This window comes from Urocampus carinirostris, chromosome 6, assembly GCF_059441175.1.
Source record: "Urocampus carinirostris isolate Australia breed hairy pipefish chromosome 6, RoL_Ucar_1.0, whole genome shotgun sequence".
Taxonomy (NCBI): domain Eukaryota; kingdom Metazoa; phylum Chordata; class Actinopteri; order Syngnathiformes; family Syngnathidae; genus Urocampus; species Urocampus carinirostris.
Genome location: NC_142354.1, coordinates 4992616 through 5016390, shown reverse-complemented (window position 1 = coordinate 5016390; position 23775 = coordinate 4992616). Strand labels below are relative to the sequence as shown.

Sequence of the window (23775 nt, the reverse complement as noted above, 5' to 3'; positions counted from 1 at the left end):
TATTCAAATTGATATTGTCTTTCTAATGATTAAATTTAGGTGTTTTTTTACCACTAGGAGGCGCTAAATAATATACATTCTCTTTTAAGCAGCTCCAAGGTTGCTCAAGAGATAAATTGTCTTTAAAATACAACTTGAGAATAGCTGATATTAGTTACTAAGCTAATATTAAGCTAAAAGAATAATTCAAAATAATAACTTATAAGGTAAAATACAAAACATATTGGAATTATTTTGTATTGTATTTTATTATCTTATTTTAAGTATGGTTGAACTATGTTTGTTTATTATAAACCTGATTTTTTTTTTTTTTTTGCCTCCACTGTTGAAACTAAATGTTAAAGATAATTGTCAGAGAGTGTAGCACTTGATGTGCCCAGATTTGCCAATATAAAACAAAACGTTCCCAATCCTAAGAGAAAGTCCAAGATTGCGCAACAAGGTGTGTCGCTCATATTTTAATGTTGTCCTTTTTTAGACTTGGAATGTTCCACGACCGGGAACGCCCAGTTTTAAGCATCAAGCTTAGAAGAAGGAAGTGACTAAAACAAAAACCCATCCCAGGTTCATATAGGTTGTAATTTATATCACTGATATTTTAAAAGCAACTAGTATTTAGATGGATTAACAACTATGGGGTTTTCAGGACCAATAGTGATACCGATTATTAGCATTAAGAGGATGCCAATAACTGATAATTGAAGCCAATCATACTTTGCTGTAAAAGCTCAAAAATTAGTGTAATATTTTTTTTAATAATGCAGGAAGAAACAAAGATCATTGGTTATAAATTCAAATAAAACTTTAACAGCTCTTTTCAGGAGTAAATTTAGATCTAAACACAACTAACGCAACTAATCTTTCACTCAAACCCAAAACTAACAGTGCAAGATATAAAATTGGGTATAGCAGCAACTCGGATTAAGGTACATAAAAACTTGAACAGCTCCCTGATTTTTCGACAATGAAAAAATATGTTAATACAAACAAAACTTAACTTAAAACCAAAAGTGCAGCGAACTTTCAACTGAGCTCGCAAATTGAAAAGTGTTTTAGAGCCTGATTGGCAAACCAATTTTATGGTAACCGCTAATGACTCAGCCTTCAACTTTAGCGTGCTATTTATGCTCTCACTTAATCAGAAACACACACATGCTTGATTGATTCTCCCTGCTTTAATATCTTCGCTCCCGGTTGCTTATCCAATCAGAAGGCGTAGGGTGTGTAGCCTCGGAGACAGAGGGAGGAAAGAGGGAGAGCAGCTCGGCTGCATCCGAGCCTAAATAATCGGACGGTAATAAAAAAAATACATGCAGATACCGATATCAGTCGAATTCCCTAATAATGGTGCCTATAATTGTTTGACCAAATCACTATTAAATTCTAGTAAGAGGACCTCAATGTTAAATAATGTTTACCTGTCTTGTCTGTGCATTTCAGCCCAAATGTGGCTTCTTGCCGTCCGCCAAGCACATCAGCAGAGACATCAAGAGCAAAGTGTGTCGCTTCTGCATGCACCAACACTACAAGGTAAAGGCCAAAACAACACAAATGACCCAAACTAATTCCAACATAAACGTTTGTGTCCATCAACTCATGCAGGTGGCCAGCGGGCGCTGGAAGAGGCGCAGCTTGTACTGTCCACTCGACTTGTTCTCAGGGTGAGAACTGGCATTGAATTATGACGACCGTATTTTCCGAACTACAAGTCAGTTTTTTTCCATAGTTTGGCCGAGGGTGCAACTTATACTCAGCACAAAATACGTCACTCGCGCAAACGTCACTAAAATGACTTTGTATCTCATTTTTAGGGCTAACTTAATCGAATAAGAGATAGATAATTTGCACCTTGTATAGAAATCACATGTGAGAAAGTTGAAAGTATTTACTTTGACAAAATGACACCACCTTTTCTTACAAATCTTGGACACTATTTAGAAGACAAGGCGTCAATTGGTCAAAGTAAATATTTTCAACTTTCTCAAAAGGGATTTCTATAGAAGGTGCAAATGCTCTGTGCTTTACTGTTTTCTAACATTCCCCCAGAAAATGAGACGTATGCGCGCTCCTACTAGGGGGGGACATTTCTTGCGGGGGCACCATTTTCTGCAACATTTTCAAAACATCTGAACAAAAATGTCACCGAAAGGAAAATCACATTCTGCAGATTACAAGCTGCAAATTGTAAAATATGCAGCCGAAAAGCAGAAAGAGGAGTTGACTATGAGTCTGATGTAAGTACGTAGAAGGAGAAGCCTTAAGTGGCGTTTTTTTTACTGTGATAGTGACACAGAAATAAAATGTCATTGGATTTAGTGGAGTGAAAATTAGTTTGGTGAGCATATTCTTTATGCTAGAGTTATCTGAGTAACTCTTCATATGTTACTTCATTGCTGAAATCAACTGGCCTGTCAATCTTGTAAATTTCGTATACTGTACGAACATATTCAGCCCGTTGTTTTTTTTTTTTTAATTGCCTTTTAAGATGACATGTATATTTTTGGTTCAGGGATTTATCAAATAAATTTCCCCACAAAATTTGACTTATAATCCAGGTGCGATTTGTATGTTTTTTTTCTTCTTATTGTGCCTTTTTTTGGCCCATGTTACTTATACTCTAGAGCAGGGGTCGGGAACCTTTTTGACTCAAAGAGCCATAAAAGCAAAATATATTAATTTTATTTTGGGAAAGAGCCACACCATATATTATGAGACAAATTTACTAAATTGCTAAACCCACGCCCCAGACAAAAGCTTAGTCTTCAGCACATTTATTTTTGATGATTTGATAAAAATTATGAAAAGAGAATAATGCCACAGCCCTTGTCCCAAAATCAACAAACATACCACTTTACACTTGTCTCTTTCTTGCAATTACTCAAGATCGGTTAAACTCATTTTGACCCTTTTTTTCATACATATTGGTTTCAAAACCAGATGCAAGCAGTTATTTTGTATAAACGTCACAACATTCTGCAAACAGGGACCCCGATGTGCTTACCTTTGGCGCAGACTGCGTAGGCCGAGAGATGGGAGGAAGTGCTTGCACTTTTTGCATAGCTCCACCCATCACTCCCACTCACCCAATCAAATAACTTTAAGTTCTCTGCCGGTGTTTTGGCGTATTTACAGTTTGTTCTGTGGATTCATCATAAGGTATCTGAACACTGAACACAGATTATATAGTGAGCTTTTATTTAAAGGATTCTTTAGCGTTGTACAGCCAAAACGATTTTTTTTAATTCTGCGAAGTACTGCTTTGTAACTTTTGTTTGGCTTTGCGTGTATCTGAACAGGATTAATGGCTCAAGTTTTGAACGAGATGGAGAAAATTTGCATGCAATCAAATTTGTCTCTGAGCCACAGGTACTCATAGAAAGAGCCATATATGCCTCGCGAGCCATAGGTTTCCGACCCCTGCTCTAAAGTGACTTATAGTCAGGAAAATAGGATTGATAGCTGATGCCTCGGCTTGTTCACGCAGAAGCAGACAAAGGATGTTCTTTGCTATCCGACAGCTCATTGAAGAACCTCAGAACAACTTCAAAATCTTCAAGGTGTGTGTCATGGTTTATTCAGTCAACCTGATTAGTTTGCTTTTATTTGTTGTGTTAAAGCAGTGGTTTTCAACTGGTCTGACTTGAGGGACCACCGACCGAAATCAAGAAAAATATTTCCACTCCTCAAATGTATTGAATAAAAGGATAGTATAGTTTAAACCTGAGATAGTAAAATATATTCATATTTTTATATGACCAGCAAAACCAAAACGATTTCAAGTAATAATGTTCCCTTTAATGTTCAAATAGCTGCATTTTGAATTAAATCCATCTCATATAATCAATACTGCAGACATTATGCATCAAAAAGGAGAGAAAACATCATTTTTGAACTTGCAAGGAGAAAAGGAGAGGACCCAAACCTCAGATAAAAAAATTCCAACCTGTTCTAAAAGCCCTGCCCCAAGCCCTGCCTTTTTATTAAACTTCTTAGTTACTAAAACTGATCTGCTCTAAGAGGTTTGCTTATCAAAGAACAGCAATAAACAACAATGCCAAATAGTCAGATGCACAGGAGTAGTCCTAACCCTAAAGTAAAATAAAAGTGCTAGTGAGCTTAAGGCTACTACTTGGGTAATACAACTGTCATACATTAAACAGGTAGCAGCAGTAGCAATAATATAATGGTAAAAAATGAACAATGTAAAAAATAAAATGGATAAAATAATACAAGCAGGATGTGTGTGCAAGTCCATATTCTTCGTTTTATCGGGTGTGGAGAGAGTTCAGCAGTCTCACTGCTTGGTGGATGAAGCTGTTGGTGAGACAAGTAGTGCGGGAGTGGAGGCTTCTGCATCTCTTTCCAGAGGGTAGGAGGATGAACAGACTGTGTACATGGTGGGTTTCATCATTCGCAGTAGAGATGTCTTTGCAGGTTAGACTGGTGCTATTGATGTCTTGCAGGGAGGGGAGTGATGTACCAATTATTCTCTCTGCGGTTCTCACAATGCATTGTAGGGCTTTCCTGTTTTAGTCAGTGCAGTTACCACCCCAAACAGTTAGGCAGCATTTACTGTATTTGTCATCTACATGCATGATATTATTGAATTTATTTACTATTCAAGAACTAGTTTCTGGGTGGATTAAAGTCCCCTTAAATTTTAATTTAAAGATTTTTACCAAGCAGTGAATTGAACACATTTCTTATTTGAGTTGTTTCATTTCAGGGTGGCCAGTGTATATATGCCAGCAAAGAGGGCATTGGCTGCGGCGAGGATTCATCAGACCTCAACTCTCTGCTCCACCACCTCCGTCCTTACTTTCGTTATGCCAACAACCGCATTAACGGTCACATGAGCAGCAAAACCGTCCTCAGCGACTTCATCCAGGTAAGCGCCGTTTACGTCCGTCCAATGGGGGACACCGTGCCTAATGCTCTTAAATTACGCCACGCAGGTACTGGTTAACACCCTACTAAACGGCGGCGGGGACGGCGGTGGGGTGCTGACCGACCGACGAGATGAGTGTCGGAGTTTCTGCGAGGCCAGTCTCTTCAACAGGGATAGAAGCCGTCACGGTTAGACCAGACAATGCCCCTTCTGTTTGATTGTTCAGGGGTGGGCAACTACCGTATTTTCCGCACTATAGGGCGCACCCCCAAAAAATAGTTTTTGGTCCTATATCTTCCATAGATAAGGCGCACCTGATTATAAGGCGCTACAATGGGAACGTCGACAAAACAGTCAGATGATTCAGTCAAACTGATTACCCCCTTAACATTCCCAAAGCTTGCAAAGAAGCAAATACGTGTCGTAGACACGTGCGGATGCGGTGTTCGTACGATGTCACTTAAATGCGTCATTTCAAATATCATTCGGAAGGTTAAAGTCTTGGAATTCAAGAAATGCCAACCATTCCTTAGTTTCTATTTTCTTTTTCGCTCGTAACTTTACTGTGCATATGACAATAAACACTTGGAATTTAGTTTAATTCACTCAACTCATCACAGCAACATCAAGATTGTTCTAAAACAAGATACCGGGAAAATATAAAGCCGCATAACTCACCTAAGTTCTCACGTTCAATAATGATACGCAATCATGGTCTTCTTACAACTGTGAGTGTAGTAAATCCAGGAGAGTAAAATGTTTACTAATACAGACTAATAAAACATGTTTCTTTATGGCCTAGCTTTGCAAGCTTGCTATTCAGTCATCTTTTTCGGCCAATTGCAGGGTTTGTTTTGGCCCTCTAGCGTATCCGAGGCTCCGAATAACTTCAGCCAATAGCGATCGATTTAACGGATGATTGGCACATCTTTTTCGGCCAATTGCAGGGTTTGTTTTGGCCCTCTAGCGTATCCAAGGCTCTGAATAACTTCAGCCAATAGCGATCGATTTAACGGATGATTGACACATCTTTTTCGGCCAATTGCAGGGTTTGTTTTGGCCCTCTAGCCAATCCGAGGCTCCGAACAGCTTTAGCCAATAGCGATCGATTCAAATGATGATTGACACATTGGTTAGCCAATGAAACGCCGGTATATAAATCACAGCATACACCGCGGACTACTCCACGTTCGGGGGAAAATCGAGTCGGCGGCTGTTGCGTAAGTTGCGAGACCTTGCGAATTTAATATTGAGCCATATATAAGGCGCACTGTATTATAAGGCGCATGGTCAGCTTTTGAAAAAAATTAAGACTTTTAAGTGCGCCTTATAGTGCGGAAAATACGGTAATTTGGAGCCGCGGGCCACATTGGGTTAAAAAAAAAAAAAATTGGTCCATTTTTATATTTAAGATTAAAAATACATGCAGACATCTCAAAGTTATATTTCCATATACATGTTTTAAATAGATGAGTTTCATAAAATAGGTTATAAAACTCTTAACAATTAAAGCAAAATAATATGTTAGGTTCCTGTTTAAAGCACTTCATTTGAAATTTTGAAGTTTGAAGTTTTATAGAATTATTGTGGTTGTATCTGTATTATCTTGTAGTATTTTTGCAGTAGTATTAATGTAGTATTTACATAGCAGAATTTTCTTGGAGTAATTTTGTAGTATTTTTGTAGTACTTTAATTTTATTTTTCTAGGTTTTTATCTCATAGTAATATTTACATATACCTGGAGATGGATTGGCGCCACCAGGCTGTAATTGCCCAAGACTATTCACAGGAAATGGTGCCCCTACGACCTCAGGGGTTTAGGGATCCAACCAACCATATCTGGAGTATTTTTGTAGTATTACGGTTGGTGTATTTTGTGGTATTTTTGTGGTAATATTTATGTTGTAGCCTTTTTGTAGTATTTCTGTCGTAAAATGTCTTTAGTAGTATTTTTTATTATAGTATATAATAATAGTATATTTGTAGTATTTCTGTAAAACATTTTCTCAGTTCATAGTAGTATTTTTGTAGAATTTACGTAGTATAATTTTCTTTTGTATTTGTGTAGTATTTACATAGCAGTATTTTTTTGTAGTGTTTTGTAGTACAGTGGTTGTTCTACCTACAAATGTCTTTACATACAAAATTATCAGGTTATTAAGTACCTGAAAGGTAAAATATTGCCTCTAGTTACAAAGGCGTTTCAGGATACAACGTCAAAAATACATTACAGTACGCGTTGCCATTCACCGCTACCACAGTTCTACCTAACAACTGGTGCGAATGCGTGAATCCTAGCATCCTCATCGTGTCCCCTTCCCAGCATGCTCTCTGTGTCCGATTCCCGCCCTGTAAACGGTCTACTGTATTATACCACTACTGGCCATGGAAACAAAGTAAGAGATAATAAAGGTATGAAAACAGGAGGAGTTCAGAGACAATAAAGAGGAGGATGCAGCCATCATTCCATCAGCCCAAGTTAAAGACATTTTGGCAAAACTTCATGAAGTCTAAAAATTCATGGAAAGAAATAACCCAGAAAAACTTTTGACAATTTTTTTTTTTTTTTTTTTTTTTTTTTTTTTTGACAAGTTGGGTTCGTTATGATGACGTTTGCCTCGCGCATTTCCAGAGGATCAGCAAAAGCTGGCAAGCAGACGTCAATTGGATCATTTTTTTAAGAAACCACTGCTGAGGACCAGTAAACAAAGAGGCCAGTTAAAAGGTCTTTTATTTTAAGTTTGTTTTACAACATGTGCCTCTCGTTTTATGTTTATTGTGCAGGAATCTATTTTTAATATGTCTTTGTTTCATGTGCTGATGCTACTTATGAACTTAATTGGTTCTGAGAGTAGCTTTGTAACCTGAGGGGAGGGAGAGGCACCTTTTAAATGTAAATGTGCTAATCCATTCGAAGCCTGCAAAAGTATGCTCTTTAAAAAAAAAAAAAAAAAAAAGATCATAAAACAAATACATGTTGAAAATTAGATGCTGCACAATAAATGTGAAACGAGAGGGACGTAATGTAAATAAACAAAAAATAAAGGAAATAATAAAAATATTCATCTACCTTCGACTTGGCCTCTTGACTATCCTTCGGAAACGTGCGAAGCAGATGTCATCATAATGAGCCGTAGCCCGAATTGTCAAAAGTTTTTCTGGGTGACCTCTTTCCTCTAATTCCAAAACATTGTGGAATTTTGCCAAAGTATATTTGATACGTGCTGTTGAAATGATGGCTTAGTCCTCATCGATGTTGACACAAACACTTCCCTTTTTCATACATTTCTTCTTATCCTTTGCTTTGTTTTGATGGCCATACATAGTCCCTTGCTCTCTTTCTCCTTGCCCACTTTTCTTCTCGTCTTTAGTGGGGTCAATTGCGAATACTAGCCCTTTGCAGTAGTGACACACAGTAGAAGCTGGAAGGGGAAACTTAAAGCATGTCAGGATTCACGCCTACGCATCGGGTTGTCTGGTGGAACTCTGGGAGCGGCAAATAGCAGCGTGTACTGTACTGTATTTTAGACTTTGTATCCAAAAAACACCTTTGTAACTAGAGGCAAATATTTTCCCTTTCATGTACTTTGTAACCTGAAACTTCCGTATGTAAAGACATTTATAAGTAGAGGTTACAGTCCCATCCCTAAGGTTTTAGAATTAAAACATTTTCCCTTGTACTGCCCCCAGTTTTTAACTGTTGGCCGGCCTGACACAGCTTAAGCCGACTTTGTTTTGCACCCCTGTGTTATTTGGTTGGCCCCGTATAGCAACACTTAAGGTTAATTTCAGCAGTACAATATACTAGACACTGACTCAAGAATGAAGTGTCTTTGTGAATGCATGGCATCATGTGAATGTTGCCGAGCAACGGAATGTATGCAACAAAAGCAAGTTTGTGTCTTCATCTGTGCCGTGAATGAGGCTGACTAAATGCCTGTAATATATTTTACTCAGGACGACACTGACCCATTTTAATGTCAGGTGTTTTTTTTTTTAAACTGTAGGAGTCATTGCCAGTTAATTTAAGCTATTTTACCTCCTATTTGAAGGCCTACAGAAAAAAATGTTTTGTAGCTTTATTGGTATGGGACATATCGAGAAGGCTTGTACCCTCACCCTTCATTAGACAGTAAGTATGTTTCTAGCTTTTACCATTGTTAAGAAAACAAGAGTTGATAATACCCGTTTCTAAGAAAACTCGGATAAACAGCTTTTTGTTAAAGGATGCATTTTAAGCATAACTTTCACTTCTGTGAATTTTTCTTCTTTTACATTTTGTTGCAAGAACACTTAACTTATGCATGAACTTTGTTATAATTTTTATTGTCAGATTTTGGTCACCGTGGCAATTGCGTTCCCTCAGGGAAGCACAAAACATCATCCCTCCTGACCAGACTAAGACTTTGTCATATACGTATTTTTTATTAATTGCCCATTTTGTCTATGCTAGGGGTCGGCAACTCTAAATGTTCCATGAGCCATATTGGACCAAAACAATAAAAAACAAATTTGTCTGGATCTGCAAAAAATTCAAAGCTTTATGTATTGTAAGCCTTATATTCTCTATTAGCTTTATTAGCCTACTATCAAAATGACAAAGTTTAATGCAGCGCATCCTGTGGAGAATGTTGTGACTATCGTGACTATTCTATTGAATTATACCTCCTCATGTCACTACAATACTAATAAATTACAGTATATTTCATTTCTTCGATCAAATTAAAAAAATGCAATATACAAATCCAATTTTTGATGTCATTTTCATTGTGGGCATTCGAAAAAACAAAACAAAATGAAATGTGCATAACAAGCCTCTTATCTGGGCAACAAAAAGAGTTCGATAAAACATACAATCCATGTATAAAAACGAAATGGCAGCCTTTTGATACAGTAAAGTAAATAAAGTCACATTGTTGCAGTTTAAGTGTGATTTCTGTGCCAATGTCAAAAAACAAGTCAGTGAATGGGTAATATAGTGACAAAAATCAGAAATCACTTAAAAAACTTTGTTACTAAAGAAGTGCTTATGACAGCATTGTGCTCTTACCTGTTTAATGTGACTTCTGTGTAAAAATTAAGAGTGCAATTTCAAATTGTGATGCTCCTACTTTAAAAGGGGCGGAGCTTGCACTCTTCTTGTCTCTAACAGGAAAGACTGGCGAGAGAATTTCAAGCAAAGGAACTGATTTACCTTTTGTCTTATAGTTGCGTAGTAAAACCTGGAGTTAATGTAATAATTATTCTAGACATTTATAGGGCATTGGAAAATTGTAGTTTGTGACATGTTTGCTGCGGCTGCATCGACTCGCTACAACGGGTCAGGTGCAATCGACATTTCGTTCTGTGTACATTGTTACACAGAATGACAATACAAGGAAATTATTATTATTATTATTATTATTATGTTTGCCCACTCACAAAAAACATATTAAAAGAGTAATGTATTTCCCTCCCTTTTTTCCAATTTGTAAACATTTATGGAAAAATTCCAGGGAGCCATTCCGCACCGCTCAAGGCTCCTGATGTCTTGCCATTCTCACCAGACCGCTTCAGTATGCCTACTTGCTGAGTAGTGGGTCTGCCTACACACACTCATTCTTAGGAAAAAGGAAGTGGGGGCCGCCTCGATGTGTGGACAAAGATCTGCCATCCAACAGTGATTTATCATACAGAAATCATTTCCAGAACCTTGATATTTACTGATGAGCAGCGCCAAGCCCTCTGTAATAGTTTTTTTTTTAAACAGACAAAAAATACACATATATATATATATATATATATATATATATACACATGTATATATATATATATATATATATATATATATACATGTATATAAAACATTTTGGCACTCAGGGTCAATGCTTCTGAAAATATATTCATACCTTGTGGCACTGAAAGAGTTAAAGCTCCGGTTGTCGGCCCGACTGAACACTCCAAACATAATCGCGTCACGTTTCCGATGTTAATTGTGTACGTTTGTTCAGGTTCTCAAGGTCTGCCCAGCGACAGCGTCCTATCCCGCATCCTCCATACTCAAATGTTGGACAACTTGAACATTGAAGGCCTTTATCCTCTTTATCGGCGTGTGGAGCAACATCTGCGTGAATTTCCCAAAGAAAGGTAAAGAACTTCTGCTGTGACTAATTCCGTGGCTGCTTATTTTTTGTGATGCGAGAGTGTTTTTGTTATTTTTGTCTACCAATTGATCCCTCGTGTGAGTGAGCGCAAGATTATTAGAGCATCACATCTCAAATTTTGAAAAAACCTTTTATTTTGGGCCCAGGAGAGGATCACCATCGTTTAAACTGTTTAACATACTTTGATACTGTGAAAGGAAAAAAACAGAATTGTATCTGAGAGTTTTTCTGTATTGTTTGTAAAAGTGTTTCTGTAAACTCCGAAAAGGTCATTGTTTTCATATTAGCAAAATAGTTGACATGAGTGTTTTTACAGTTTGAAAGCGCATTGTAGTAGTGTCGGTACTGTATGTAGTACTGTATGAGTAAAAATTATTTTTTAAGTAACGTGTTTTCAAAGTAAGTGATAACGTTAAGCAGTTTATGCAGGGGCGTTACCAGGGGGCTGCTGCTTACCCACAGACAAGCTCTGCCCACTCAAAGAAAAGTGGATGTAGTACTGACTGCATTTATGCTGCGCATTTGCTTTCTCATTCATATTATGTATGTCAAAGGACACTAGTGTAGACCCTCCTTACACCTACGGCACACAGTGTGTGTATGTGTGTGTCAGTCCCCAAGGAGCAGCCCCTCCCAGCATTTCCGTTTGTGGTAGTGATGGGAATAACAGTTGTACTAGAAACACTACAAAATAAATACTAAAATAAAAATATGAAAAAATGAATAATGTAATATATTTAAGTATGACATGATTTATTTACACATTCATTTATTTTTAAGGCATATATTTGCAGGTATTCCTTTATTTATACACTTGACAGTATTGGTCCCTCCTTACGTATTAATAGTTACGGTAGTGTGTTTTTATCCTTTGAGATTGGTAAGAGAAAGGAATATCAGCACTGTAAAAATTATGATCGTTGGTTAGGACGAGAGGGTTATATTAGTGAGCGCAGGGGAAAAAACCACTGTCTGCCATTACCTGAGAAGCAATTTGGCATTGTGAACATGTTTAACACTTTCTGTGGGTCATCATCATTTCCTGTGTACCCCACCCCCGATAGAAGCCGGCTCCAAGTGGACGGACCTTACAACGCGGCCTTCCTAGAGCGTCTACAAAAGTGTCCCACGGAGGACGATGGTTCCCTCGACTACGCCATGTCCAAGGTGAGACCATCCGGATACTCTGCTTGCATCGCCACCTGACTCACTTACGTGTGATGCGTTCAGGTGCATCAGTATAGAGTCGCCATGACGGCCAAGGACTGCTCTATTATGGTCGCTCTCGTGCCCAACAGCGACGAAGACCAAGACGACCAACAAGATGTGTGAGTTAGACTGCTCTCATGCAAACACAACACACCACTGCTTCTTAACCCATCGACAGGCCGGCAATCTGTTGAGAAAGAAAATTTGTGTCTTCTCAATCACAAACAGCCCTAAACAAGATTACCCAAAAACTATAAAGCTGGTGTAGCTCATCAATAAAGTGCTCTAGTAATCAGCTGAAGAAGCTATTCTCCATATACATTGTTTGCCTACACTCACGAGAGTCTAGTGAATCTACCCGTGTAAAATATTTACTCCAAAACACCCGATAATGCAGACGGGGAAAAAAAACGCCTAAAAGCATTTCTGCATCGTTTAACATTCCTTGTTGTAGTCTGTCAGTTTTTTCCTCATAATTCATTTTTACAGGTAAACAAACTTCGTCAGAGCTAAGGGCCATGTTGGAAATCCTCCTACATTGATTACATTGACAACACACTCGACATATTGCAAGGTTTTGTTTTATGCCCCTTAGCCTGCAACAGCCTTTGAGGGCGTATATTGGAAAAAACAGACATGCATTACCGTATTTTCCGCACTATAAGGCGCACCGGGTTATAGGGCGCACCCCGAAAAAAATCGTTTTTGGTCCTATTTTTGACATACATAAGACGCACCGGATTATAAGGCGCTACAATGGGAACGTCGACAAAACAGTCAGATAGTTCAGTCAAACTTATTACCCCCTTAACATTCCCAAAGCTTGCAAAGACGCAAATACGTGTCGAGAACACATGCGGATGCAGTGTCCGTACAATGTCACTCAAATGCATCGTTCCATCATTCGGAAGGTTAAAGTCTTGGGATTCAAGAAATGCCACACATTCCTTAGTTTCTATTTTCTTTTTTGCTCGCAACTTTACTGTGCATATGACAATAAACACTTGGAATTTAGTTGAATTTAAAAATAGACACTCCATTCCATCCATTATCTGCACCGCTTATCACAGAAACATCGAGTTCAGTCTGAAACAAGATACAGGGACAATAGAAAACCCGGAGTAGCTCACTGAAGTCGTTGTGTTCATAAAAATGTGCAGCCAATGTCCTCTTATATCCGTGAGTGCAGTAAATCCAGGAGAATAACATATTTACAAATACAGAATAGAAAAAAATGCTTTCTGTGTGCTGTCAGCCACGTGCTATACGCATTCATCTTTTTCGGTCAATTGCAGGCTTTGTTTTGCCGTTCAAGCTAATGCCAGCCTGTAAATGATAAAAAGGATCCGCCTCTTGACTTCCGAATAACTTTAGCCAATAGTGATCGATTCAACTGATGATTGACACATCTTTTTTGGCCAATTGCAGCCTTTGTTTTGCTGTTTAAGCCAATGCCAGCCTGTAAATGATAAAAAGGATCCGCCCATTGACCTCTGAATAACTTTAGCCTATAGTGATCGATTCAAATGATGATTGACACATTGGTTAGCCAATGAAACCGCCGGTAAATAAATCCCAGCATACACCGTGTACTACTTGGCGTTCGGGGGAAAATCTAGTCGGCGGCTGCAAGTTAGTTGGAAAACTTAATGTTGATCCATAAATAAGGTGCACTGTATTATAAGGCGCATGGTCAGCTTTTGAAAAAAATAAAGGCTTTTAGGTGCGCCTTATAGTGCGGAAAATACGGTACTTTAGCTCCAAATACCTTTAGCCAGTAGTTACCGATTCAGATGATGTTTGACGTAATGGTTAGCCAATGAAATTCTAAAAATCAAGATATGTATCTCTACTGGGTGTATTCAAATCAGACCCCAAGTAAACGTGTGTAATTCCACCTTTTAGAATTGTCTTTTTGGACGGTCTTTTTTTGGAGTCTCCAAATAGCCAGTTTTGGAAACGCCTATACATACCCGGAGAAAAATGTGTAAAATATCAATGTTTAGTTTTTCAGATAGTGATCAACATTGACTTGGAACCAGGTAAGGCTTCAGGCTTTTGTCCCAGCTATTTTCCAGTTAAGATGGCCAAGCTACACCTAACTGCAGGCATGTGATTTAAAAAAAAAAAAAAAAAAAAAATCAGGCGAGGATAACAATCTCCTATTTTGTGTGCCTAACATAGATTTTAAGTAGCACTTGCAATGATTATTTCATCCACCCACCCATCCATCCATTATCTGCACGGCTTATCCTCAGTAGGGTCGCGGGGGTGCTGGAGCCCATCCCAGCCATCCTCAGGCAGTGGGCAGGGGACAAAGACAGACAACTCACTCGCTCATTCACACCTAGGGACAACTTGGACTGACCAATTAACCTGACATGCATGATTTTGGAATGTGGGAAGAAACCGAAGTGCCCGCAGGAAACCCACGCAAGCACGGGGAGAATATGCAAACTCCATACAGGAGGTTCGATCTCATGACCTCAGAACTGTGCCGCACACGCGCTAACCAATGCGCCGCCGTGCTGCCCATGATTATTTCAGTTGGGAAAAAAACATCAGAGTGTTACCTTTCAAAAGAGACTAAAAGCTTACAGATTCTCCAAAACTCAACATTCAATTTACTTTTTATACATCTTGAATTTGGATTTTAGGCAATTTTACACAATCGTCAAGGTTACTCGAGATTTGGTTCAGGCCTAAAATATCGATGTGTCTCTCGCTGGCTTTTTGAAAAAAAGAAAAAAAAACAATTAATCACCTGTTATCGTTTCTTGATTCTTTATCTTTGTGTTGTGCAGTGCCATTAACACGATGGATTCGGTACTCCTTCACCCCCTTCTATACCCCTTTTTGAGAAATGCAGTCCGCGTCGTAGGACCCTCGGCCGCGCTAGAGCTGCATGAATCTGATTCCCCACCGCACCACACAACATAAAGAACAATGTCGGGTGGATATTTATTCATCCACTTGTCGCATGGTGGAGGGTCTAGGCGATTAAAAAAACAATTAAAAAAAGGCACAGAGAGAGAGAAGCCCGTCCCAGTCCTCACAATTATAAAAATTCGGGTTTGCATCGGGCTCAGTCCCTCAAAGCAAGTCAATTGGTCGGGCTTGGGCTGGGTCAGGCTTTGATACCTGTGGGCCTGGGTTGGGCTGAATTTTTTGCCCGATCTTACCTCTATTGTTAATATAGTACAATGAAGTTTAAAAAGGTATTAACCAAAAACAACTTCTTTATGAAGTAACTTACAGTCAAAATAAAGAATACACAAAGATACTTGGTGTATAAAACAGTGAATTTAAAAACAGACCGAAGAAAACCAGATTTCTTCTGCCTGCCTCGACTTTGACACACGTGATCTAAGGACAATCCATGACTTCAAAGTCCAATATTCTCGTACAACAATGTCAATACGTTGTGCTACCCGAAAAGCTATTTTTTGAATGATTCAGATCATGCATCAAACTTGTGACCCATGAGCCAAATGTGGCTCCAATCATTTTAGGTGGCCCACAAGTCAATGCGGAGAGAAGCACAAGACAAAAATGAGCCGCCCCGCATCAAACAATGAGTTTTTTATATGTCCACTGGATGTCCCTGAAGCCCACTGTGTCTGATTTTACTGACTACCATTAATGAACTACAGATCATTGAGGAAACCGATCCCGATGTTATTAAGTAAAAGACAGACTTGTTGTTTAAGGCCTTACAAAAAAATACAATTTACATTTACTCAAATATATATCACAAAACATTCCAGTAATTTAGTCCCAAAACTGACCCATTTAGCTGTGACGTCATTTAAGGAACACAAAACTTTCAAAAAAGTGAATACCATTACCACATCATGTGAGGCCAGCTTCCAAACAATTAGAGATTTTAGTGAAGAACAATTGCATACCGCATATTTCTGCTTCGTGTTAGGCGATTATGGCTTTTCATTTGTGTTGTCAGTATGATTTTATCCGGCTAGTTCCCTGTTTGTGCGAGGCTGCCAAAGGCTTTCCTGTTTTGTTTGCTCCTGGTTGGCGCTAGTTGGCTGCCCACCGTGTGTTTGCTTGGCTGATTCGCCTGCGTTAACGCCGGCTTTGCAGTGTTCCTTGGTTTGTTTATTCCTGAGCATTTGTCGCTATAGCTCTTGACTCTTTTCGCCGTCGATTTTTATTCGGCCGGTCTTGGGTTTTTACGCGGCGGTTGCCTTTCCTTGATTTGCCCCTGCTGCTGTTGGTGGCTCACTCTGTTCTTTTTGACTGTTAGCCCCTTTTTGGCTGCTTGATGTAAAAGACAAGACATGCTGTCTTCAAAATATAGTATCTTGGAAAATAACGGTAATATATCGGTGGAATATATATGTTTAGATTTTGATGCCAAACCATATACTATTCCTCACATTTTGACTGTTATAGAATTAAAATTATCTTTTAACAACTACCAATGTTGAACTTGTCCCTTACTTTTTGTGGACAGGTTGTGCAATCAGCGCCGCCTTCGGGACTTCCTGTCCTCCAGACGGCCCACCTTCTCCTACTCTGTGTCCATCTTGGACCTGGACCCCAAGCCCCTGGACAGCATCCCCCTGCAGCTGGCCCTGGACCACAAGATCGTGTCGTGCTACACCAGGACTGTGGCAACCGCCTGTGAGCGAGACGATCGCTCGGTTCTCTTTAGGCCCATCTGAGCCTTCGCTTCCTTTTTGGATGACTTTTGCAAATGGGGACTGGTTTCGGAGTTGTGCCCCTAAACGGTGGGTGGTGAATTTTGGGTGTCGCCAAGGGAATGCTGCTTATGTGGGTAGTGCCAAGAGAGCCTATAGATGCATCTTTTGCAGAGATGCTGAGGACCTGAAACACATTTTTTAGTTTGACTAACGTGACCCTGCCTGTGTGTCTGTGTGTAAAATCCCCTTTCACCAAGAGATCCTTCAAACTCACAAATGGTTTAGAAGTAAGATCGAGCCTAAAAAAAAAAAACAACCCGAACCAGTCCGAGCCTGACCAATTGACTTGATTTGCAGGACTGAGCTGGAAGCAAACCTTTAACATCAAATTTCTTAGTCAGGACTCGAGAGGAGAGCAGATTTGTGATAACTACTTAAAGCCTTTCTTTTGTAACGAAATGTAAGTTAAGCACGACTGTACAAACATTTACATCTTTAACATTTCCGGACTGAGAGTTTACATCAACCGTCAACCATCATTGACGGATATTTACAAGAATTGGAAGAAACATTTTAAGGCTGTCCGTCTATTTGGCGAGTTAAAAATTGAGCCATAAGCCAAAGCAGGAGTACATCCTTAAGACAGAGACGGAGAGCAATTGAGTGAGTAGCAATGGTGGGTGGAGAAACCTGACTGGCTTATATTCGGGAGGGGTTAGGTTCTTTTTAGTCTGGAAAATACTGTGTATTTTGAGGGGAAAATATTTTAATCATGCACAATTACTATGTTACTTTAATCAAATTCGTTCATTTTAAAGGCTTTAAAAGTGTTTAGCAACAATTTTCTCTCCCTTATGAATTGTGAAAACAACTTGATTAATCTTGGATGCACAAATTGTGTGACATACAGGACATTTTGGCTTTAAACTCTGTAGTGAGAATCAACCCCTTTTACTGGGAGGTGTTCCGTTCTGCCTTTGTTAGGAAAAACAACAAAAATACTGCAAGCGAGATGGCAAAAATGCTGACTTTTTCAGGTGGTTACTGTGATGTCACTTATTGGTATTTGCCCGTATGCTCATTTTCCGGATGTATGTGCGTGCGTGTGTCTGGTGTGGTGCAAAATCAGGATGAATTCTCTACTAAATTAAGGTTGCCTCACTTATTGTATGGATGAATGGATAACACAATATCTAAAATGGTTTTAGAAAATGGGATGCATGGACCTCAGAGGTGGACCACTCCTATGTTTGTGTTTGGGCAGCGGGTCTTAAACTATTTACAAATGGAAAAAAGGCTGCTTATTCGCCGTTTTGTATGTAAATTATTTATTTTTCTAGGTTTTTGACCAATGAACTCTGCTGTCACAATTTATACTGGAGCAAGATATTAAATACTTTGAAACACAATAGAGCTTTGGGTCTTTTTTTCCTCCATGTGTTATTTACCCTCTATTTTGTCACCCATAGCAAGTTGTATGGTCGTCTACTTTTCTTTCAGTGTGTATTTAGTGCCTCCAGCAAACTAGTTCTAAAAAATAGCTCAGTGATGTGTCAGTGATTTTCTAGGATATGTGCTTATTTTAACCACAGTTCTAACAGTTACAACCTGGTAATAACTGAGTGTTCTGTCCTCTGTATATATGCAAATAGACTTTAACAGTACGGTAAACACCTTTGGCTCATCAAAACTGAAAACTGTTTTGGTCCATAGGTTTGATTTGAAAACAATTTAAAAATGAACAGAAAAAGCATTCTTACTAATATCAAGCCATCCGTCCATCATCTGCACCGTTTATCCTCAGTAGGGTCGCGCGGGATGCTGGAGCCCATCTGGCAGTGGACACCCTAAACCGGTTACCAGCCAGTTGCAGGGCACACGGAGACGGACAACTCACTCGCTTGTTCACACCTAGGGACAAATTGGACTAGCCAATTAACCTGACATGAATGTTTTTAGACTGTGGGGGGAAACCGGAGTGCCCGGAGGAAACCCACGCAAGCACGGGGGGAACATGCAAACTCCACACAGGAAGGTTTGATCCCATGACCTCAGAACTGTGCTGCACACGCGCTAACCACTGCGCTGCCCCTCTTACTAATTTTATATATTTATATATAAAATTATATTTTTTTAATTGGAGTCTATCATACATAATATAAATTATAGTACTCCTTAGTGCACTTCTGCACACTTATTAAATGCCCATTTACTCTGTGTTGCGTAACAAAACCTCCAGTTCCCTTTAATATGGAGAACTATTTTATCTTCAAAGTCTCATTGTTTGTACATGATTCAGATTGAATCGTTTCTTGTACATGATTCAATTGTTTGTTTGTTTGTACATGATTCAAATTGAATCGTTTCTCCGGCGCCGTCACGAATGGCAGCCACTCCAGCAGCTCCCGTGTTATTTTCGATTGTTCTCAGTTATTTTCGATTGTTCTCAGCTTAGGGATGCTGCTGGAAAAGTGAATTTTCCTTCGGGGATGAATAAAGTATCTATCTATCTATCTATCTATTTGCTTGAATAAGCCATCAAGCAAGTTTGACAAACAGCTGTTCCAACACAAATACCAAAACATTGGAAAAATTAATATAGAAGGGATTACATTCGGACGATGATTCGTATGATAAAAAATGAGTGCAGATGTTTCTGGACTGAAACAGGCGTTTCGGACCCTGATTTGATGTGTTTCTACTTCCTGGTTTACATCTGCCTTAACAAAACTTGTATTCTCTTAAATGACTGGTGACATCCTAAGTCTCTTAAAAGACCAGTGCTATCAAACTAGGGTTTTTACAGCCTAAGACAAGTTATTCAAAACATTTTAAGGCTTTTTTGTAATCAAATTTAAGACTAAATTGACGAAAAAACAATTGAAACAAACAACTATTTCTTGCACACAACACATCATGCCTCGTACACATTATTTATTCTGGTCACTCCATGTTGCCACGAAAGTAAATCGTAGAATTAATAAAAAATACAATTGATAAATGTTACAAAATATTTTTCAAAAAAACATCCCAACTAAAAACGAATACCAGCACAAATAACATAGTATATTATTTTCACGTCCTCAGGTTTTATTCAAGATGTAGGGCGCACCATATCAGTCAGTGCACCGTGTCTCTTATGCAAAGTGGCAGTCAGAGACCAGCTCAGGGGCCTTAGGGTGCCTGCTCCCAAGAATGGCAGGTCACAGTTCCAAGCCTTGGCCGAGGCAAGCCTTACAACATTTTGAGGTGAAATATTTTTTGTGAGATCGTAAACATTTCCAACTAAACGCGACTTCTCTGTGTCAACAGACACTTTTAATTGTCTCTTGTTTGATTGCCACTATAATCCTGCTTGCGTGGAAGATGACGCCTGATGTCACACGCAACGCATTGTTAGCGGAAGAACTCATGGATGCTACACGCCAGCGTTTCTAGAAATCTGAAAGTTATTGTGCGACCGTAATTGTCCCCCCAAATATGAATTAAACCCAAAACCTCGCTTTCCTTCCATTGAATGCTTTCTGTGTTTCCGTCCGCCATGGTGTGTTGATTTCTACGCTATGCGGAAGAACCTAGAAACCGAGCAGCCGCCAGCGAATTGAAGATAGATGAATCGAAAGTTTGCAAGTTGGAGGAAGCTAAAAAGCGAACTCCAACAAGTTTTTATCCATGTGTTTTACTTTGCAATGAATACTTAAACCACAACCAAACCCAGTTTTGCTCCTTGTTTTTTTTTTTTTAAATGCGCACACTTGTCTATGTGGTTGTGCGGCACTCTCGCCCAATGAGTCCGAAAAAGAACCCGCCACGGCGAGTGCGCTTCATGAGCCCAAAAATACGATAACAGTAATATGTTGATATTTTAGAAATGCATTTAATACTGATAGCTCTTTGCGCTAATCCGTCACAAAAAAGTAGCTCTCACCTTTAAAATGGTTGGCGACCCCTGCACTACACCATACAGCGATATCTAGTGGTCAAGTGATACACACTGTCCCTTTAAAAATCACAGTAGTTGTGAAACTCCTCTATTCGCATAAATGTATTATATTGCATCTGGTGGCCAAGTAAATCACACTGAACAACTTTTACAATGACAAGTTTAATCGTAAATACGGTATGCTTTAAACAAATATACTCCAATTACTTTTCTTGATTCCCCCAAGAAACTACAAAAATTGTACGAGTTTTAGGAGCCGATGGATGGCCTTGCGTTTAATCAGTAATGAGTCCCACAGCTCTGATGACCTCCTCCAAGGCAGCTTCTCGGCCAAGCAGCCTTACCAAGCTGTCGAATGCCTTGTCTGCGCCGCCAATCGCCAGAGATGGGAAAAGCTGCAAAACTGTTTGAAAAAAAATAAAAATAAATCATGAATGGATGCTATCAAGTTTCTTCCATGCGTAGAGAGGAGCATCTGACCTCTGTCTGGGATCTTTGTGAGCAGGTTCAGTTTTGGTGTCACTACGCCTTCCTTGGACACATCCACAGACCAGTTCAGCAAGAAGGTGCAACTGAAAAATAAGGAAGAAAAATGATTAGCACCATCAAAATATGGGTGCCCTCTTTGATATTTCCTTCTGTTTTCTTTTACCCTGGAAGACGAGGATGATGAAGAGTCAGCAATGGACTATTGCAACTCTCTGTAGCATGCACCACACCTTCATATTTGGCCTAAAACCAACACACGCGAGTAATTATTACTGCACACAACTTAGATAAAATATATAATACAAGGAATAATATATAGATCAGGGATCTCCAAAATGGAGCTCGTGTGGACAAGGGTGCCCCCTAAGGACAGTTGAGGTGCCCGCGGACCTGTTTTGAAAATAGCTCATCAGTGCTGGGTCATTGTGATTTTTTTTTATTGGTTGACAGAGTCTATTTAATCCTCATTCAAATAATGAACCTGGTAATAACAGCGTAACAACCTAGTAATAACATGATCAAATGTTATTTTAGAAATTCAAATATATAAATTCCAGTTCGTGGGCTTCAGGGAATAAATACATTTATTCAAGTATTGAGATTGGGCAGCACGGCAGAGCAGTGGTTAGCGCGTGTGCGGCACAGTTCTGAGGTCATGAGACCGAACCTCCTGTGTGGAGTTTGCATGTTCTCCCCGTGCTTGCGTGGGTTTCCTCCGGGCACTCCGGTTTCCTCCCACATTCCAAAAACATGCATGTCAGGTGAATTGGCTTGTCTAAATTGTTCCTAGATGTGAATGAGCGAGTGAATTGTCTGTCCCTGTGGGCCCTAAGTTTGCTGGCAACCAGTTCAGGGTGTCCCCTGCCCACTGCCTCAAGATAGCTGGGGTGGGCTCCAGCACCCCCGTAACCCTACTGAGAATAAGGATAATAGATGGATGGATGGAATTATTGAGATTTATTTTTAAGCATTAACGGAATAGAATAAGAATCTAATCAATTATCAAACAAATGTATCCATTCAACTTATTATTGATTTATTTTACAGGAAATACAACAAACTAATTTCCAATTCATAGTCCTTATAAAGCAAATTAGCAAAAATGTGCTGTTTTTTTAGCTAGCTATCTGGCAACCTTTTTAGCTTTGTTGCTAGCTATCGTGCTACCCTTTCAGCTATTTAGCAAGGTACAGTATCTAGCAAGCTTTTTTAATTTTTTGCGAGATATCTAACTAATACTTTACATTTTTTGCTAGTTATCAAGCTAAATTTTGTTTTCCTTTCTAGCTAGCTATCTAGCTTATTTTTTTGCTTTCTATGTGGCTATTTAGTTATTGTTTTATTCTCTTAGCTAGCTATCTAGCCCTCTTTATGTTTTTTACCTGTTTACATTTCTAGCTAATTATCAAGCTACCTTTTCAGCTATTTGGCCATCCATCTAGTTGAGTTGCTGTTTAAGAAATGCATAGCAAACTGGGTGCCATTTGTGCTAATTGGTAACAAAATGGTAGCTCTCAGCTTGAAAAGGTTGAAAAGCCCTGCTATAGATTTTGAACTAAAACCTACCTATGCCCCTAAAAAATCTGCTAAGTCTTTAACTTGTACAATTAATATGCTGCTGTTGGTAAACAATTAGGGGTGGGTGGATCGATCCAAATATTAATATTATATTATATTAAGCAGGAACTTAGATCGGATCGATACAATTGCCCTGGGATCGATCCTTTGCTTCTCTACCAATTTCCTCAAAGCACCGCTTTTGTACACAAATAGTGTATTTTTTTTATACTGTTGAAGTTTATAATGTAGTTATTGTTGGTGGAGACAAACCTTGTCTCGTCACGTGTTCGAGTATTTGGATGAAGAAAACAAAACTGAAGAGAGCAGTTCAGTTGAGGACTTTAATGACAAAGTTCTAAAATAAAAATAAAACAGTGTATTCTGTGCCTATGACCAGCACAAAGTCCTCCCTTAAAAAGCAACGAAAAATGGCTCGCCACTTTTTAATAGGAAAGAGGAAAGGGGTGTGAATTTGACAAAACGGAAAATGAAAGTTAACCAAGCAAAGTAAGGAAGTCACATCTTCACAAGAGACCTTTTGTTAAAACTGGACCCAGCTGGATTTTGAAAGTTGTATTAACAGATTCAAGGACTTACAAGAACACCTCAAAGAAACACAGAAGAAAATAAAAGGATACATTGAACAAATAAGGTAGCAAGTAAATACTTATGTATGTATGTAAACTAAATGAGCATTTATAACAACTGAATTCATAAATTAATCAAAGTTATCATTTAATGATTAAATAAATAATGATTAAATAATAAAACTAATGTAACTCGAAAACCCATGAAATTATCAATACATATTCAGTGATACATTTGAATAATCAAACATCTATCCATCCATTATCTGCACCGCTTATCCTTAGTAAGGT

General features: G+C 38.9%; 2 protein-coding genes across 5 annotated transcripts in view; one reads left to right on the top strand and one right to left on the bottom strand.

Moving 5' to 3' along the window:
• Positions 1 to 18314, top strand: part of ippk (inositol 1,3,4,5,6-pentakisphosphate 2-kinase) — a 30784-nt gene extending 12470 nt beyond the window's left edge. The window contains exons 6-14 of one of the 2 annotated variants that reach the window (XM_088337558.1): positions 1441 to 1530; positions 1603 to 1661; positions 3485 to 3557; positions 4727 to 4888; positions 4956 to 5076; positions 10880 to 11015; positions 12100 to 12199; positions 12263 to 12360; positions 16716 to 18314. In XM_088337558.1, the coding sequence (XP_088193684.1) occupies positions 1441 to 1530; positions 1603 to 1661; positions 3485 to 3557; positions 4727 to 4888; positions 4956 to 5076; positions 10880 to 11015; positions 12100 to 12199; positions 12263 to 12360; positions 16716 to 16926 (1050 nt within the window). In that variant the 3' untranslated portion in view covers positions 16927 to 18314. Of the gene's footprint in view, positions 1 to 1440; positions 1531 to 1602; positions 1662 to 3484; positions 3558 to 4726; positions 4889 to 4955; positions 5077 to 10879; positions 11016 to 12096; positions 12200 to 12262; positions 12361 to 16715 lie in introns of both variants that reach the window. The other variant, XM_088337557.1, reaches the window with a different exon arrangement.
• Positions 18315 to 20994: 2680 nt separating this feature from the next.
• cenpp (centromere protein P) overlaps positions 20995 to 23775 on the bottom strand; it is a 148777-nt gene continuing 145996 nt past the window's right edge. For all 3 annotated transcript variants that reach the window (XM_088337549.1, XM_088337550.1, XM_088337548.1), the window contains exons 7-9: positions 21501 to 21580; positions 21329 to 21420; positions 20995 to 21251 (exon numbers count right to left, since the gene is read on the bottom strand). In XM_088337549.1, coding sequence (XP_088193675.1) covers positions 21124 to 21251; positions 21329 to 21420; positions 21501 to 21580 — 300 coding nt within the window. In that variant the 3' untranslated portion in view covers positions 20995 to 21123. The remainder of the gene's footprint in view (positions 21252 to 21328; positions 21421 to 21500; positions 21581 to 23775) is intronic.